The 20,081-nt window shown below is 34.4% G+C and overlaps 1 protein-coding gene across 2 annotated transcripts in view; it reads left to right on the plus strand.

The window, feature by feature from the left end:
* The window catches only part of CEP83 (centrosomal protein 83), a 127,691-nt gene that overhangs the window by 73,568 nt on the left and 34,042 nt on the right, over nt 1-20,081 (plus strand). For both annotated transcript variants that reach the window (XM_012775275.3, XM_076007102.1), the window contains 5 exons: nt 5,327-5,578; nt 8,064-8,195; nt 15,152-15,266; nt 16,676-16,820; nt 16,934-17,083. In XM_012775275.3, coding sequence (XP_012630729.2) covers nt 5,327-5,578; nt 8,064-8,195; nt 15,152-15,266; nt 16,676-16,820; nt 16,934-17,083 — 794 coding nt within the window. The remainder of the gene's footprint in view (nt 1-5,326; nt 5,579-8,063; nt 8,196-15,151; nt 15,267-16,675; nt 16,821-16,933; nt 17,084-20,081) is intronic.

Below are 20,081 nucleotides of genomic sequence, written 5' to 3' on the forward strand. Positions count from 1 at the left end.
TACTACACAAAAGGTTTTCAGTCTGTAATTATGACAGCCTTAAAGAAACTACATGTAAAAATTTTATTGTGAAAAACAGGAATGATAAAGATTTCCAGGCTAAAATCAAGATTTAGCGTATTAAAGAATAACTACTGAGGTTCAGTATAATGGTGCTTTATTTTATATCTTGCTTTTAGAATATAATGATGATATTTATCTTGTAAGGATTATTTGTATTCTGTAGTTTCTTAGTTTTGTTGTTTTTTTTAAAGAACAAAACTTGCATCTGAAATCTGATGAGTGATCTATTTTTCACCCTTGAAAGACCAAGTAAGACTTTCTGATAAGACTGAAGTTTTTTTCCTTTCCCAATTGATTATGCAGAAGCAGTATTGCTGAGTGGATAATTTGGAATTTGCTTTCATTCCATCCAGTCTCTCAGTTCTTCCATTTTTATAAAATGGGGATCACACACACACACACACACACACACACACATCAGTAGACATCATGAAACCTCTCAAATACTTCCTTTTTGCCCTAGTAGGTTCTAAAGTTCTAATTTGGAATGCTGCTTTAGGCCCAGATGGTTCTTTTATCTATTATAAAATATTCCAGGTTCTCTGACCTGCACTCTTTTCATATTTCTCTGAACCACATCAAAATAGGCAAAAGTCTCCCAAGTTAAAAAGAAATTGTCTCACAGTGGGAATTCTTTGGGATTGATTTTGACAGCCTTTTAGATAGGCTTTATGAAATTTTATTCATTAAAGGTTTTTGTGCTAGAATGCAGACTAGAATAGCTCAAAAACCAAACTTTTTACATGTAAAATTTTTAAATGTTTTATATGTTCATTTAGTGTGGCCTTGGGAATCATCTTGACTTCTGCATGCATCAGTGTTCTCATCTATAAAATGGGGTTAATAATAGTACCTATCTCATGGAGTTGTTGTCAGGAGTGGCACATGCCTGTAGTCCCAGCTACTCAAGAGGCTGAGGCAGGAGGATCATTTGAGCCCAGGAGTTCAAGGTTGCTGTGAGCTAGGCTGGCTCCACAGCACTCTAGCCCAGGCAACAGAGTGAGACTGTGTCTCGAAAAATAATAATAATAATAAGCCTCAACAAACTTATAAAACTTGAAATCATATAGAGTGAGTTCTGTGACCATAGTAGACTTGATTTTGGAATCAATAACAGTAAAGTATTAGGGAAGTCTTCAAACACTTGGAAATGAAATGACGCACTTCAAATAATTTATGAGTAAAAGAGGAAATTTCAATGAAAAACATTTCAGTGAGATTATATTTCAAAAATATATTGAAAATGTAAATGAAAGTGCAACATATAATTTTTATGGTATAGATAAAGCAGTGCTAAGAGAAAAATTTATAGCACTAAATGCCTGCATTAGAAAAGATGCCTATTAAATCATCTAAGCTTTTACCTCAAGAACCTAGAAAAGTATTATCAAAACTAAAGCAAGCATAAGGCAGGAAATAATAAAGAGCAGAAATCAATAAAATTGAAAACAGAAAAACAGAGAAAAATCACTGAAAGAGCTGATTCTTTGAAAAGTTTATTAAAATTGACCAACCTCTAGCAAGACTGACAAAAAGAAGATACAAATTACCTATCTCAGGAATGAAAAAGAGAATATCACTCATGACAGTGTCATAATTATAGATATTAAAAGGATAATAAGATCCTTAGAACAACTCTAAATAAATCTGACAGTGTAGATGAAATGGATTAATTCCCCAAAAGACATAAACTACCACAACCCACCTGATATGAAATAGATCTGTAACTATTAGGGAAATTGAATTCATAATTTCAAAACTCCCCAAATGAATGGTTTTACTAGAGGATTTTACTAAGTGTGTTTTGTTTTTATTATTTATTTATTTATTTGTTTGTTTTTTGAGACAACATCTCACTTTGTTGCCTGGGCTAGAGTGCCATGGCATCAGTCTAGATCACAGTAACCTCAAACTCCTGGGCTCAAGCAATTCTTCTGCCTCAGCCTCCTGAGTAGCTGGGACTACAGGCATGCACCACCATTCTCGGCTAACTTTTTCTATATATTTTTAGTTGGTCAATTAATTTCTTTCTATTTTTAGTAGAGATGGGGGTCTCGCTTTTGCTCAAGCTGGTTTTGAACTCCTGACCTTGAGTGCTCCTCTCGCCTTGGCCTCCCAGAGTGCTAAGATTACAGGCGTGAGCCACGGAGTCCGGCCTTTTACTGTTTAAAGAAGTGAGACTAATTCTCTACAGGGGTCCTCAAACTTTTTAAACGGGGGGCCAGTTCACTGTCCCTCAGACCATTGGGGGGGCCAGACTATAGTTTAAAAAAAACTATGAACAAATTCCTATGCACACTGCACATATCTTATTTTGAAATAAAAAAACAAATGGGCAAAAACACCGGCATGTGGCCCATGGGCCATAGTTTGAGGACACCTGCTCTATAATGTTTTCCATAAAGTAGAAGAGAAATGTTACCATCGGGACAAACTGGGTTAAGGGCACACAGGATCTATCTATTATCCCTTAAAATACTAATAATTCTTTGTGAATTATTTGCAAATAAAAAATTCAATTTAGAAAAAGTAACTGGAAGGAGAAAAAGACGTTTTACATAGAAGAACAAAGATAAGAATGACAACAGACTTCTTTTTGGAACTAATACAAGCCAGAAGACAGTAGGATAATATCTTTCAAACAAAGGAAAAAGAAACCTCCACAGTTTGGTTCTAGAGTCTGTTCTCTTACCCATTTCTCTATGCTACATCATAAAGATAAGACCAAAGATTCGTGGAGCAGTTAGATAACACAGTCTTTCCTTCTTCTGTGCCTTGGAGAATTGGAGCGGTGCTTTCATTCTTTGAAAAGGAAATCAACCACTGTTCCTAGTCCCTGATCTGTTTCTGTTTCATTTCCTTTACTTCAACTTTTTAGAAAGTAAAATTGGTTAATACATCATCTTACCTGTCAAACAAGTTTATATTTTAGAAGAGAATAAAGTAAATGTAGAGGTAACTATAATATAGGCAGATCTGGTAAATGTCATAAAAGAAAAATTCAAGCAAAGCCCTTTGGAAGTTAGAGGAAGGATTGAGAGCACAATAAATTGAGGTTATCAAGGAAGATGACATGTGAATCTGATAGAGTGGGGGAAAAGCAAAGATCTGAGGTCGTGTCCATGATCTGTGTCTAGATGCCTAGGACAATTACTGGTGCGATGGTGGTGATCCAGTGTAATACGCTCCGTGACAGCAGAGGTTTTGTGTGTGTTTGCCTGCTGGGTTGTACCCTTACTACCTAAAGCAGTGCCGGGTACTTAGTAAGTACTCAGTAAATATATATTGTGTGGATGAGTAAGTGAACAGAAAAATTAGGCAGTGATCACCAGTTGTAAGAATAATTTGATAGTGAGGTCTGGTTTAGGGGACATAAACATGGAAGCTAATCCTGACTGAGCCATTACCTATCTGTCATCTAGTCCCATAGCTTTGGCTATTACTGCAGCTATCACATAGATGCCTCTCAGAACTCGCAGAGAAAGCAATAATGTAGGGAACATGCTGGTTAGGAACATGAGCCACATGACCCCATGTGTAAAATGGGAACCACAAGGGAAATTGTTACTATTGTTTACATGTGAAGCACTTAGCCTCAGTATTTGATGCATAGTAAGTACTCAATAATGGGCACCACTGTCTGAACCTGAGTTACACATTGCCTCCTGACCTCAATGAGCCGCCACACCTCTAATATAGCACATTAAAACCATATTTAAGTTACCTCATAAAAGCTAAATGGTATCTTAAAGACCAGCCCAAGTCCTTCATTTCAACTGAAGCCAGAATGAAAATGTGACTCGCACAAAGTTACAAAGCTAGTTGGAGGAAAAAAATCATGGACTGAACCCAGTTGTATACTATAGTTACATGTAAAGTATGGGTGGAAAAGTAGAAGAGAGATACTAATTAGTTGGACTTTTGAGGGCTTAACACTGAATGCTACAGCTACCCTCAAGTATTAATTTAATTTTCTAGAAAAATATTTTGTCTGCTAGATGGTTCTACCTATATTTCTCATGGATATTTTAAATTCAACATGAAAAAACCAAATTGGAATCACTGTGTGTTAAAACTGAAAAGGATCTCATATTGCCTACAGTTCAGTCTCCAATTTTACAGATGTAGAAAACAGATCCTGCCCTTGGGTGGAGGCCTCATACTTTCTAGATTCATTTATAGCTCTGTGATCAAACAGTTGTCTCTTGGACCACTTTAGCTAGGTTGCCTATCATTTCTTTCGGCTTAGAGTGTGCAGTTGAAGTTCATCCTGGCTACAAACAGCCCCTGGTTTTGTTTACAGCAGTGGTTGCTACCATTTTTTTAAAAAAGCAGGTGAATCTTTTCCTTAATTTAAACCATATAGACAATATGTAAAAAGAGACTCAAAAGAGGACCTGATTGTTACCAATAGAGGTTTGGTCATGGCAGAGGGGGCGGGGGGGGGGGGGATAGTTGGGGAGATCAGAAAAGGGAAAGAAAGAGTTCTACCCTGATTGCTTGGCCTTGTAGTCCCCAGAGGTGAGGAGCCTCTGAAATGCCTTAGAGATTAGGAAGCAGTATGAAACCCACTCATTTGGAGGCCCATGGGGTCTGGCAGTGATAGTTGACGTGAATGACAAGACCACGGGTGTCTCTGCTCTAGAAGTTCCCCTGCAACTTTAACACATGCCCTGGAGTGATTATTTTCTATTCTTTCTTGAATCTAAGAACTAACAACCAGGCCATCATTACAACAAGGACTTTAATGAACTCAGCTGTCATTTAAAAACACTCATCAATCACATTTGTTTTTATTTACACAGACACGCAACGTTTGTGTGAATTAAGTTCCTTGAAATAGATAATTTTATTAGTATAGACATAGCCAAAGAATTACTGTCACATAAGGAAAAGCTTAGCAGTGGTCAGAGTTTTAGTTGTGCATGAATCCCTGTTTTGATGAATTTTCAAATACTTGGTGTATTTTTAATAATTATTTTTATAATATTTATAACTTTGAGTTTTAGTCAGCAACTGGTTAAGCCCTGTGTGGACACCATGAGGAGACAGAGGGAATATAGGGCAAAGTCTTTGCCTTCACATATGAGTTGTGCTGAGTACAGAATGAAGAACGTGACATTTTAGATTTTTCCCATTGTACTTCATCAACTGAGCTTTCATATTGTCAATTTTTAATTTTAATGTACTGATTTGTAAAGCATGTTCATGACTACAAATCCAATAATTTAAGCTTGTATGCTTTCTTTCAAATTATTATTAGATTGTAAGACTGGAGAAAGATAAAGAAGAACTACATAACCAACTGCTTAGTGTTGATCCCACAAGAGACAGCAAACGAGTGGAACAACTTGTTCGAGAAAAAGTCCAATTGTGTCAGAAATTAAAAGGTTTAGAGACTGAAGTAGCAGAATTAAGGGCTGAAAAAGAGAATTCTGATGCTCAGGTAGAAAATGCCCAAAGAATACAGGTGCGGCAGTTGGCTGAGATGCAGGCTACAGTCAGATCCCTGGAGGTAAGGTTTTAATTGCTTCCCAGTAGAGTGTGGCATACTTTTTTAAAAGTGCAATTGACAAGCCTTTGATTTTTAGAGCATAAATGTATGCTTACCAATCTAATGCTTACGCATTTGTGGAGTCCCAAGAGTATGTATTCTTTTTTGTAAAGAAGAAAGCTATTGATTTGTAAGCACTACCTATGCTACCACATTTACGAAGGGATTATTTGTTCTTTGAAAGTCAAGTCACCTCTCTGAAATGACTTAACTCTTATAATGACACAAAATACAATATGCAAAATCAAAAATATATATGTATTTCAGCTTCTGGAGCCAAAAGTCATCTCAAATAAGAAAGAATAATTTCTTCCAAAATAGTATGTTCCTTACACTGGGATTTGAGATGTTAAAATTGTAAATCTTGTTTGAACAGAAATACCATCTTATGTATTTTATGACAGCTTCTTGCCAGAGTACTAAAATTCAGCTTGGGTACTAATGCATACAAGCATCTACTGAATTATTTTCCTGAGTTCATTAGAGAGAGATAAGTGTTGGCAGAGCCAGGCTGGTACTCCTAGAGGTACTGCCATGTGAAAATTCTCGATTTCCATTTTATTCAGACTTGCTTACTCCTCCTAGTTTTTAGTGCCTAACTTGTAGCAAATATACCAGTTTAATTGTTTTCATTTATTTTGTGCATTTCAAAGTGTTTTTGTTTTCTTTGGAACAGGTATGAAATGAGTTTGGTTGGAGAGAAATTAATAGGCACCTGTTTTGTAGTTAAAATTCAATATCCAAATCCAAAATGGTGATTTTTTTTTTTTTAATTTTCCAGCCAGCAAGCTGGCATAAGGAGTACACCGAGATGTTTTGAAGAGTAGAAGTAATTTTTTTATTTTTCACTTGAAGCTTCTGTCAGTATTTACTAGTTTTCTGAAGTAAATTTGTCAATATCATTGGACCTTAGACATGAAGCAGTTCAGAGTGAGACTGTTTATGTTGCCATCCTAACATCTTCAGTGATTTTACACAGTGACAGAATAAGTGGGATGACTACTGCAGTTGAATATAGTATGTAGTCCCAATGTGAAACTTTTCATTGAGGTCGTTTATAGTGATTATTTTCAGGGCAAGTTGAATGATGACAAAAGATGGATGGTTCATTTGCGACATTTTCAGAAGAGCCTATATTTAAGTTTCCTATTTGTCAGATAAAATTAAAATAAGCACATGACAGCATGCATTTCTTTAACTTTCTTGGCTACCATTGTGGCCAGAGATATGGTTTTTATATTTGAAGAAAACAGGTTTTTTTCCCCAAATTATTTGTTGAATACATTCCTTATCATAGTTAAGATACAAATGTTCTCTAACTTAAGATGTTTTGACTTAAAATTTTTTGACTTCATCATGGTATGAAAGCCGTATGCATTCATTAGAAACTGTACTTCAAATTTTGGATTTTGAGCTTTTCCTGGGCTAGTAATACATGTGGTATGACTCTCTCGGGGCTGGGCAGTGGCACCAAGCTACAGCTCCTAGTCTACCACATGATCTTGAGGGTGAACAACCTCTCTACAGGGTACTGTGTTGCCAGATGATTTTGCCCAACTGTAGGCTAATGTTAAGTATTCTGGGTATGTTTAAGGTAGGCTAGGCTAAGCTATGATGTTTGGTAGCTTAGATGCATTAAATGCATTTTCAACTTAGGTATTTTCAATTTGCAGTGAGTTTATCAGGATGTAACCCTATCATAAATCAAGGAGCATGAGATGTTATAAAACTGAAGCTTTTCCTTTAATTGCTTAAATGTTTTTATTTTAATTATTTAGAGTAGAAAATATGTTTTTAAAGCCTTTACTTTTCCCTTTGTAATTAAAGAGTACAATGAGTGTTACCAACCAGAAATTTTTTTGACAACTTACAGACTTCTTTAAAATTTTAATTATGTGATGAGGTAAAGAACTTGTTTGCTCATACTTCAGAAGTCTTCAGATTAGCTGAGGATTTTGGATTCTTCTCTCTTCCTCTCTGTTTTTAAAAAAATCTCCACTGATTTAGATGTTTAATTTTTACTACTTACTGCTATCAATGAGCCCTCTCTTCTGTCTTCTAATATGCTTTTTCATATCTGCTGTGGCCTGGAAACTCCCAAAAATATTTGTTTGAATTATTAATATGTCAGTTTTGAGTAAATAGGTAACAAATGAGTGCCGTAGGTAATTTCTCTCATGAGAGAAGTATATGAGCTTTATTTTGTTGGTGGTTATTGATATGTTGTTTGTCTAGAATATCTTTGTTGCACATTTCCTGTAGCAAATATCTTTCATTTGAACCAATTAGCTTGAGAAAACTCTTGTTACTTTGGGACATATTAATATTATTGAGATTTTGAATAATTTTTTGTATAATTATATGTATTTTAAATAGTGCTTATTTTATTTTGATAAAATTGTGAAAAATTATTAAAAAATTTTAAAATATTTTGTTTTAACAAAAGGCTGAAAAACAATCAGCTAAACTACAGGCCGAACGCTTGGAAAAAGAGCTACAATCAAGCAGTGAACAAAATACCTTTTTAAATAGTAAATTACATAAAGCTGAAAGAGAAATAAGTACATTGACCAGTACGGTAAGTTGTTTTGTTTCTGTTTCATTCTTTTAGAATGCTTGATACCATATGATAAAGAAATTTTGTTTTTAATTGTTAGGTCCCTCTACTGAAATCTTACTGTATTATTCTACCTTACAAGAAATAAATGCATTGCCCAGTGGAGGAGCATGTCATCTTCTATATCTACTTTATTCCCTGCCCCCCCCCCCCCCGCCCCCTTGGAGACAGGGTCTCACTCTGTCACCTAGGCTAGAGTGCAGTAGCCTGATCATAACTCACTGTAACTTCGAGCTCCTGGGCTCAAGTGATCCTCCTGCCTCAGCTTCCCAAGTAGGTGGGATTACAGGTGTGAGCTACTATGCCTGGCTATGTTTTAGAATACTTGGTACTGTATAATGACAAAGAAATTTTGTGTTTAAATAGTTTAGTTCTCTGTATTGAAATATTTTTTTATCCTATTATCCTGCTTTCCAAATAAATGCAGAATCTGACTAATTTTTACCACCTTCACTGTGGCCATTCTAGTCCAAGCTAGGTTCAGTTTCTATGCTAGCTCACTAGCTGGTCTTCTCTCTACCCATTCAGAGTCCTGTATGATCTGGATCCTGCAATCTTTCCACAGCCATTACCATCCATTTTACCTCTTGCACTTTGCTCCCCCAGCCCTCTCTCTTTTCTTTGAGCAAACTCACTGCTTCCCCAGGGCCTTTGCATTTGTGTGCCTGGCTTTGTCTTCCCTCACATATCTACTTGCCTGGCTTCTTTACCTCTTTCAGATAGCACCTAATCAGAGAGACCTTCCTTGTCTTCCTTGTCTTCACTTAGTAAAATAGCATCTCCCCTCTCCCTCTGCCTTACTATCTTCTTTACCTGCTTTATTTTTCTTTATAGCTTTTAATATACTGTTTGATAAATTTATATTTGTTTATTTTTGTCTCACTTTTTTTTTCCCACCATCTTCCCCTCAATCAAATGTAAGCTCTAAGAGAACAGACATCGTTTTTATCACTACTTTTTCTCCAGCTCCTGGAATGGTGCTGGCACATAATAGGTACTCCATAAATACTTCTTCAGTGAATAAATTAATATTAGCAGTATGATTTGCATTTATGTTATCTTTAAAAGAATGTAATTTGAATATTCCAAAAACATTTTTTTATATAAGGTTTTTCTCAAACTTAATGGTTTTATTCTCAAATATAATCTATATAAGGAATCTAATAACCAAAAATAGGATAGAAATGATAAAAGTATATTACAGACTGTTGGCCTCTGAAGTCAGACAGACTGGATTCAAATTCTAATTTTTCCCTTTCTAAAGCTATGTGACCTTGGGCATTTCACTTTCTGAAACTTTAGTGTCTTTATATAATGGGACTTCAGAGTTGTGGCAAAAATTAGATATGCATAAAGAATGTTAGCATAGGTTCTAACAAATAATCACTCAATATTAGCTATTATTATTGGGATTTGGGTCACTTCTAAGAACTTGGAAATAAGACTGGTCTCTGAGTCAATGAAATCCTTGCATTTTCTATCAGGGTAGAATTATATGAAATGACCTAAAACAGGATGGCTCCCAGACTAAAAGGCACTCACTATAGCCTAGTAGAAATATGTGAATTTATCCAAAGGAATATTAATTATAAATTCTTTGACCAAGCAGTTGCTTGAGAAGACTCAGAGATAGGGTTTATGACAGGAGAAAGAATTTTAGTCAGCAGAATTTATTGTGGTCCCGTTGAAAAGATTATTCTTAATGTGGAGAATAAACCAATCTGTCTTAAGCTGTGGTCATGAAAGAATGCATTCATCTCAGTCAGGTCTGTTCTGATTCCATGATCACCAAGCAACCTTCTTACTGTGTAATTTTGTCTACAGGGAGAGAAGATAGTAATCCTTCAGATTCAAGAGTATTCTAATTATTGTTATATTTTTTCTCATAATTACTAAACTGCCATTGTGACTATATAGATCACTCTTTTTAAACTTTATTAATGTGAGTCTAACCTTGAGAGTCTTCTTTAAATGTGGTGACAAAATTGGATTTCTGTGCCTTAAAGGCTAAAACCATAATTTTAAAGGTATTGAATGTTACTCCTGGGAGATGGTCTACCCAATTTTTCCCATGGCAGACACATACTGTTCTGCATTTGCATTATATGTCTAGTTTCTATCTATACTTTTTATAGTTTACAAAGTGATTTTGTAGCCAGTGTCTCATTTAATTCAACAGACATGGCTAACACTAAAAAGAATAAGTGAAAATTGGACAAATAAGATTTTTAAATATTTAAAAATATTTTAATTTCAAGTACAGTCTTATAGTTCATAGGCTAAAATTCAGATTTATTTAGAAATTAAAAACTATCATTTTGGAGCAGGTAATGAAGGGCAGTGGAAAAATCATGGGCTTTGGCTCAGATGACTCTGTCTTTGAATCCTGACTCATTCACTTCACTTACCACCTGTGTGACTTCTGGTTTGCTTAACGTTTAAATGGGGATAATATCTATCTCATGGGATTTTTGTGAAGATTAAAGATAGTATTTAACACACTAAATAGTAGCTGGTGATAAAAATGATAATGGCAACGATTATACACTAGTGATATCCTTAAATAAAAAAATAATGTAACATAAAGAGTACAGAATTTTTAGCACATTGACTAGTCTGTTCCTCACTGTATCAGTAACTGTGTGTGTAACCTTAGGTGAGTTACTTAACATCTTTGGGATCCAGTTTCCTCATAAGCTAAAGCAACGTCTGTTTTTGCCTATCTCTAAGACTGCTTCCTGCCTACTAAGATTGTGTAAGTCCTACTAGAAAATAAATTAATAATTTGGTTAATTCTTGCTTAAGTAGATTATATATTCAGATATATATTGAACGCCTCCAATTATAGAGTACACAAAAAAATAGATACAAAACACAATAGAAATAATTCAGGATAAAGGGAGTTCTCTCATGCTTTTCTTCCAATTCCAGTATAAAGTATTTTCAATTTTGTAAAAATAATACTGAGTACCCAGTATTTGTAACACATGTTCTAAGCCTGTGTAGCCAGACTGCCTGCTGGAATAACTGGAAGCATAGATATACCAATAGGACGTTGGATATGCTGGGCTTCTGCTGTGGCTTCTCTCTTGGGGATCACTAGGTACTTTTCCTGCAGTATATTTCACCTAAGCTCCCTGGCTCACCTATTTGCTGACCCTGATTTCTCTTCTTTTTTCTGTACATATACCCTTCTCTATTGCTCTTTCCTTTTAGAGTTTGAGCATAGATGATTTCTCCTACTCTGCTGAAGGAAGAACAGCAATTTAGTACAGTATTATTTGTTTTTCTGAGCTTGTTTATTAACACACACACTGCTCAGAGTTGTTTGTCTTTTTAAAGGCACACTTGCATTATTTTGCATATAAATGGAGTGTTAAAAACCGTCCTTCAACATCTTGCATGTAAAAAGTTTCCATTGGCAAGATAAATTTTATAATACTATTTCAAACATGACTGTCACAGTTTTCTTTGCAACTTGAAATTTTCATAAACATTTTGCACTTCTAGCAAATGGTTGTTTGCAATGCAAAGGAACACCTGGGGTGTGTTTGTCTAAATTATTCAAATTTATAAATGTTTGTTAGATGTCAGAACAAAGTTATGTCAGTATGACTATCAATCTTGCATTAAAAGGTATTACCAAAGATGGCCTGAAAATGACCTTAAAGATGTTTCACAGTGAGGTACACTCTTCTTGTTACCTCATGAGGTTTTTGATCTTTAGAACACCAATGAAAAAAAGTTTTAAGGAAGCCATCCCACAGAATTATCCTTTTTTTTTAGCTAAATTAATAAGATCATACCATTACAGAACTTTGAAAAAGATCATAATTTCAGTACCATTGCTTTGGGATTTGAAACCACAACTTCTTAGATAACACATTTTTAAACTATATTTCTGTTTCTTATACATATTGTTTTGTGTCATTGTGTAGGGATGTGTACTTTAACAGATTCTGAACCCCTGTAAAATGCTCAGTATTGCCATTTTTTACATTTATTAAAGTTGTGTTAGTTGCAATCTCTGAATACTTCTGTCATGTCAAAACTGTAAAGCAAATGCACAATATAAAGGCCAGAATCTACATGGAAGACTTTTTTTTTTTTTTTTGAGACAGTCTCGCTTTGTTGCCTAGGCTAGAGTGAGTGCCATGGCGTCAGCCTAGCTCACAGCAACCTCAAACTCCTGGGCTCAAGCAATCCTACTGCCTCAGCCTCCGATGTAGCTGGGACTACAGGCATGTGCCACCATGCCTGGCTAATTTTTTCTATATATATTAGTTGGCCAATTAATTTCTTTCTATTTATAGTAGAGATGGGTCTCACTCTTGCTCAGGCTAGTTTCAACTCCTGACCTTGAGCAATCCACCTGCCTTGGCCTCCCAGAGAGCTAGGATTACAGGCGTGAGCCATCGTGCCCAGCCCATGGAAGATATTTTGTGAAAAACAAAGTGACTTGGCCCAGAGAATCTTTAGAATACCATGAATCTCTTGGAATTTTATGTAACATTTTAATATTGTACATTTTATTTAAATAAGAGGTTCTTAGTTTTCCTAGGATTTTTGGAGTCTGATCACAAAGGAAATTAAGGACCAGGGATCTAGAGGCAGAAAGAAACTATTGTGGCTATTTGGGATTTGGTTCAGTTACTCATAGAAAAGTGCTATGTGTCATTACTGGGTAATAAATTTTCATGTAAGTTTTTTATTTTTAATATTAGTAATTCCTTTTAGTATATTTTTAGGAAGCTAACAACTATATAAGTGCATTCATTATGTTATGATTATAGAAATAAGGCACTAAAGAAAAACTTAAGATCCATAAATGAGTAAATTTGAATGAAGAGAAGACAAGTAAATTGAGCATATACCACTAGTTTAACAATAAAAATAGGTCTGAAGTCAGACCTCACCTGTTGCTTGACTTCCTGTCCACTGTCCTTTCAGTTTCAATAATTATAGTGTAGTTGAAAATATTTTCTCATTTTCAGCATATCGCAGGGTGAAATGAATAAGGTTTTTGTTTGTGGTTCTTGAAGTTACTATGAAATGAATCAACTTTCTATGAAATAAGATGGTTTTAATTTTCTACCTCATATTTAAAACAGCTACATATGATTTGTTACTGAGCTGCTATGTCATTCTTAACCTTTTACAGTTAGTATATAATAGTATAATTACGTCTGTCATAGTGATTGGATTGTCATTGTAATTGTATTTTTTCAAATTTTTAAAGCATTTATAGTTGTCTTTCCATGAAATGTAATAGATTCAATCTACAGAAAGTTTAAGTGTTAAATATAATTTCTTAGCTGCTTCCATGTAGTTAAACATCATTTTATGAGACTTACAGAAAAGAACTTCAGAAAGGAGTTTTAAAAATGCAAGACTGATGTCAGCACAAGGTAGCCATTTTATGTACTAACATTTGAAAATCTGCAAGTTAATTTGGAGGAGTGTCTTATTGTAGTTAGCAATACAAAGAAGGCAGTACAATATCAGCTTTTGTGTTTGTTTCCTTTAAATGAGAATTTTGCATGAAACCATTCCTTGCAGCATTTTCAGGGCCTTTTATCAAAGGCATCTCTGCCAATATTACACATATTTCTTGTCCTTTACCTCTTTGCTCTAGGACTTCTTTCTGATTTGTCTCAATAGCAACTCTAATTCTTGTAGGGTCTTATTGGACTCTAAGTAAATTATCCTTTACCCTCCTATTCCCACCATCTCACATTTTATATATTTGATTTGTATATGTTTATAGTTTTCTACTCTGATTTCATAGTTTTATATGTTAGTATAATAAGTCAGAATACAGGTTTATTTAATCTTTATATTGACAAAATCTTTATTGTACTACTCTAATTTTAGAAACACCTAACCAAAGAGTAGGGCTATGGGAAGTGTTAGAGAGTAGTGCAGTTAATTGGAAAGACAAGGTTTTCTTATTTGCTTTTGTGTCCTCAGCTCCTAAAATGGTGCCTGGCATATGATTAGGTGTTCAGTAAATATTGTTGAATGAAAGAAGGAATACTACTTATGAACTAGAATTATTCAGCCTTCAAAAAGAATATTTCCGTGAAGACTGAGAAATGTTATCTGATGTGTTAATTACATTAAAAGTATTGACAATTATTCACCTTCACTTGGGGCTTTAAAATAATCAGATTTTGGCAATAATAGATTAAATTCATACGATTTATATGAATACATGTTTCTCCCTCCCCCCACCCCATGCTTGCACACACATACATATATATACATGTACATTATCTAGTTACCAAATTCAGTTGATTCTTTTCTTTATTAATTCCTTCCCTCTTAATTTCTTTCGGTTTCTTAATCTAACACATTTGCATTAGAGCTATTTGTGCCACCTTCAGCAGCTAATAGAATAAACAACCCTTTGGTTTGTCATATGAAGTTTATTCCCTGCTACTTCACAGATTTCCTGCCTCCCTCTGCTCTACCTATAATGCATAGCTCACTGTTTTAAGATCAGACTCTGTGATGTTATACTTAAGTAACATTTTATATGCTGTTCCTTCTGTTTAGAGGGCCTTCTTTGTCCCCAGCACTTTTTTAAAAGAAGGTTCACTTTTTTTCCCTACAGATGTTTCAGTCATTGACTATTTGATTTTAGATACTTGCACTTAAGTCTTTTAAGGCAAGATTAAGACAGATGACCCCACCCAGATGTTTGTAAAGAAATGTTTCAGTTCTATTAGGGAAAAGACTGTTTTCTTAGTGTCTCCTTATGCCAAGTACTGCCCCAGGCACCGACACACCTTTCTGCCTGGAAGGTACTTAACACTCTGCTATCAAAGCATTTTCTCATTTACACTTATTTTTGGGGTAAGTATTGAATGACAAGAAAATGACCAATAGTAATTTCAATTTCTAATTACCAACAGGTAAAAGAACTTAAACATTCAAACAAACTAGAAATAACAGACATCAAACTGGAGGCAGCAAGAGCTAAGAGTGAGCTAGAAAGAGAAAGGAATAAGATTCAAAGTGAACTGGATGGTAATGTATGACTTACCATGCTTTTTATTATTTTTGAATATAAACTAAAGTATTCAAATACATCAACCTGAATTTTTATTTCCAAATTTTCAGCTCGATTTAATTTTAAAAACATATGGAATGTTTTTGCTTATATGTTGAATGTTTTGTTCATTATGAGATATAACTTTTTTAAAAAAAATCTTATGTTTATGTCATAGTTATTTGATTAATACATAAATTACATAAAACTTTGAAAATGGAATTCTATGCTTCCTGGGTTTATAATTTTAAAGCTATTTAGACATGTAGTTAGAAGTCCTAGGACATTTTAAGTCTAAAGGTTGTAAGGAAGATAGGTGGGTTCCAGGTTTAATATTTTCTAATTTTTAGATAGAACTTAGGCTAGTTGTTAGAGCCTAGTTCAGTGTAGGTTTATTTTTAAGCTCTGATTTAGTCTTAGAATGTTTATCTTATCAAGTTTTCTCGGAATTTATATTGTTTCTAACTTTCTTGAGTACTCTTAAATAAGCTGCCTTTGGCCTGCAGCTGTCCTTCAGTTGGTCTGTAGTTGAACTGGCATATGTAGTTTCAGACAGAGTTCATAATGATTTTTTTTTTTAGATGGAGTCTCACTATGCGGCTTAGGCTGGCCTAGAACTCCTGGGCTCCAGCAATCCTTCCATCTCAGTCTCCCAAGTATCTAGGTCTACAGACTTGTGCCACTGTGCTCAACTGCTGTGAATGATTTTATTATTATTGTTAATTTCTACTTGTTGACTCATGCATTTCCGTAGAGTTAGGAAATAAATTTTCCTAGGAACTTAAGAATTTGGGATCTAGTGCTGCATTCTGTTTTATTTGAAGTTAGTATGAATTTTCTTTAGTTATCCTGTTTGCAAAGTACTTGCCATCTCATGACAAAGGAGATTTGTGAATTCATTGGACAAACTTGAAAGTTTCCATGTTATTTGTATTTCTGCTAGAAATCTAGCAGTTCTCCTAGAATCATAGGTTCTGACGGTTTTGTTATTTTATTCGCTGTGCCACTGGCCAGCTTTGTTATGATGTCTTGGAGCTTAGGTCACAGAACTCCTTTAGAGGGTGGAGTAAGTAAACCTGTTTGGATATCATCCAGATTGATTGCCTCAGCTCTCAAGATTCAAATGAGTAAATGTATATAATATTTTATGAAAGTATTTGTATATGTGCTAAGTAAAATGACAGAAAAATTAACTCTTGAGTTTTAGTCTCTTTCATTCTTCTTTTAAGAAGATTTATCAGTGAATAAGGATCTTTGAGAATACATATCCAGAGAGACTTTTTACATTCTTTTGTCTCACTGGCTTGTGAATGCTTGCTGTTGATTGTGATTTTTTCATCTTAATAACATTGAATATAGTATATTTTTTTCTTGAAAACAATGCTAGGATTACAGTCAGACAATGAGATTCTCAAATCAGCTGTTGAACACCACAAAGCGCTCTTAGTAGAAAAGGATCGTGAATTAATACGTAAAGTGCAAGCTGCCAAGGAAGAAGGTTATCAAAAACTTGTGGTATTACAAGAGGAAAAGTAAGTACTTAATTACCTTAGTGTGAGTTAAATCTTCTTGCAAATGAAAACATTTTGCTGTCATATCATCTTTATTGTTGTTCTTATAACATAATTATCATCTGTTGTTTTAGGTTAGAACTTGAGAACAGATTAGCAGATTTAGAGAAAATGAAAGTGGAACATGATGTCTTGAGGCAATCGGAGAAGGATCAGTATGCAGAGAAATTGCGGGCTTCACAGATGGCAGAGGAGTCGGCCAGAAGGGAACTTCAGAGTATTAGGTTATATATGCATATATATTTTTAAAAATTTCACTTTGAAATAATGTCAGAGTTATCAAAATGATGTAAAATAGTATAAAAAATTCTCATATACCCTTCACTCTGATTCCCCAAATATTAACATCTTATATAACCCTATTACATTAATCAAGACTAAAAAATTAACATTAATATAATCAGAAAATCAAACATTACTATTGATCAAATGTATTGACTTTATTGAAATTTTACCAAATGTCCCACTTATGTCCTTTTTATGGTCTAAGATGCAATCCAGGATCACACATTGCCTTTATTTAGTTTCCTTTAATGTGGAACATAGTAAACTTTTGATGAATTCAGTTATTTTGTAAAATATCTCTCAATTTGGGTTCGTATTACATTCTTCATGATCTGCATGATTAAATTCAGGTTATTCATTTTTAGCAAAAATAAAACCAAAGTCATGTGTCCTCAATGCATCATATCAGGAGATTGTGATTTATCTCCTTAACTGGTGATGTTAACCTTGATCACTGGTTGAGGTGGTATCTGCCGGATTTTTCCACTGTAAAATTACTACTTTTCCCCTCTGTAATATAGAATTATATTACGGCTCCCCCTATGATACTTTGAGACTATGTAAATATTCTCATTCTACTTTCTTATCATATATTCTTCCACTAATTTTAACATCCATTAATAATTGTTGCCCAAAACGATTATTATTCTGGTTTGCCACATGGTGATTTTTCTATTTCTGTTATTCCTTCTGCATTTATTAGAATTCTTCTGAAAGGAAGAGCTTTCCCTTCTCTTCTAAATATTATATTATTATGGACTTAGATTCTTATTTTTCCTATGGGTTATAATTTGTTGCTCAAATATTCTCAGATTTGGCCACTAAAAGCCCTTTCAGGTTGAATCCTGTGTCCCTTTGACATAATGGTACCGATTTTTGAGGTTCTTTTTATTTTCTGGCATCACAGGTCATCCTAAGCCACCTCTTTACTTTCCCTGCCCCAGCCATGGAATTAGCTATTTCTCTAAGGTGCTGTGGTTCCTTTTTAATTGGAGAATGGTATTTAGAAACCAAAATCTCAGCACTAAGGATGCTTATTGTTGCCACAGGTCATTCTTTCTAGGTCCTCTCAGTGAACTGAGCTAGGAAATCTGTTTACATGAACACAAATACATACATTTGTTAATATATCTTTATTTTTCTGTATGTATATAAGTAATCTTGAGTTTATATTGATATTTCCAATTCCATTCTAACACCATGGAGCTCCTTATAGTGTTCTCTCTTTTAATATTTGCAACTCCTTTGACAGAAACTTGGCTTTCATTTATAATACATTTACTTATTTCCTTAGTCCTAGAATTTTACATAAGTAAAATTTGTGAACAGAAGTCCTAGCATTTTACATAAAGTTTGGGAATTGCTAACTCAACTCAGTGAAAAGCAAACCTGTTGAATAATGTGTAATATTTGTGCGTAGTTCTTTTTTTTTTTTTTTTTTTGAGACAGAGTCTCACTTTGTTGACCAGGCTAGAGTGAGTGCCATGGCGTCAGCCTAGCTCACAGCAACCTCAAACTCCTGGGCTCAAGCGATCCTCTTGCCTCAGCCTCCCGAGTAGCTGGGACTACGGGCATGCGCCACCATGCCCGGCTAATTTTATATATATATATATCAGTTGGCCAATTAATTTCTTTCTATTTATAGTAGAGACGGGGTCTCGCTCTTGCTCAGGCTGGTTTTGAACTCCTGACCTTGAGCAATCCGCCCGCCTTGGCCTCCCAGAGAGCTAGGATTACAGGCATGAGCCACCGCGCCCGGCCATGTGTGTAGTTCTTTTTGTCTTTAGCCTTAACAGTGTGTAGTTGAAATACTATTTTCCAAAGTTACTTAGAATTTTTAACATCAATGTTAACCTTCCTTCAATGTGGTTATGTTAGTCACTTATAAAAAAGGTTTATTTGTTTGTTTTATTCTATTTGTTTGTTTTATTTTGGTTCCCTACCTCATCCTTGTTTTTTTTATTTATTAATATATTTGGTATGTGAACCATCAACATTGTTCTAAAGAACAGAATTACAATATATAAAATAATACTGAAAAAGTGCCAATTCCCACATCTACTCTGTTCCCATTCCCTAATCTTTCCCCATCTACTGTACCTCCTTGTAATTAATCTCAGTTTCTGGTTTATCCTTCTGGTTCCCTTCTTCCCAGCTCCCCCCACAAATAACAGATGCATGTATATTTTATTTCTTCTTTCTTATTAATATATCCTGGAAATTGCTACATATTAGTTCATAGAGATTATCCTCATTCTTTTTTATTTATTTATTTTTACAACTGCATGGCACTCCATTGTGTATATGTATCAGTGTTTATTCAAATGTTCTATGTATTTAGTTTCCAGTATTTTATGATTGCAACCAATGATACAATCAATAATCTTTTATGTGTGTGTATTTTCATATTGTTGGAGGTTTATCTTCAGGGTAAATTCCTGAAGTAAATAGGTGGGTCAAAAGGTAAATGCATATGCAGTTTTGTTAGATATTACCAAATTCCCATCCAAGAGAATTGTACCACTGTGCATCTCAGTGTTGTTGAATTTGCATTTCTCCTATTGCAACCTCCTAAGCAAGGTTGAACAACTTCTCATATGTTTTAAGACCAGTTTTATATCTTTTTTGTGAATTAATTGTTCATCTTTTTCCCTATTGTTTCTTTGGTCTTTTCCCTAAGAGTTCTTAAATTAGGGTTATGCTGCACATATTTTTTTCCCCCAGTTATGTCAGGTGGTTTTTTTTTTTTTTTTTGACTATTTTTGGGATTTTGCCAATACTATGCAGAAATTTTTACTATATTATCAAATTTATTAATCTGTTATTGCCTCTAGATTTTAAGTCATAGTCTTTCCCTGCACCAAGGTTAAATAGGAATTCACTTTTTTTTGCTTGTATAGTTTCATTTTTTTATATTTAGTACTCTGATGTATTTGG

Source organism: Microcebus murinus, chromosome 10, assembly GCF_040939455.1.
Source record: "Microcebus murinus isolate Inina chromosome 10, M.murinus_Inina_mat1.0, whole genome shotgun sequence".
NCBI classification, from domain to species: domain Eukaryota; kingdom Metazoa; phylum Chordata; class Mammalia; order Primates; family Cheirogaleidae; genus Microcebus; species Microcebus murinus.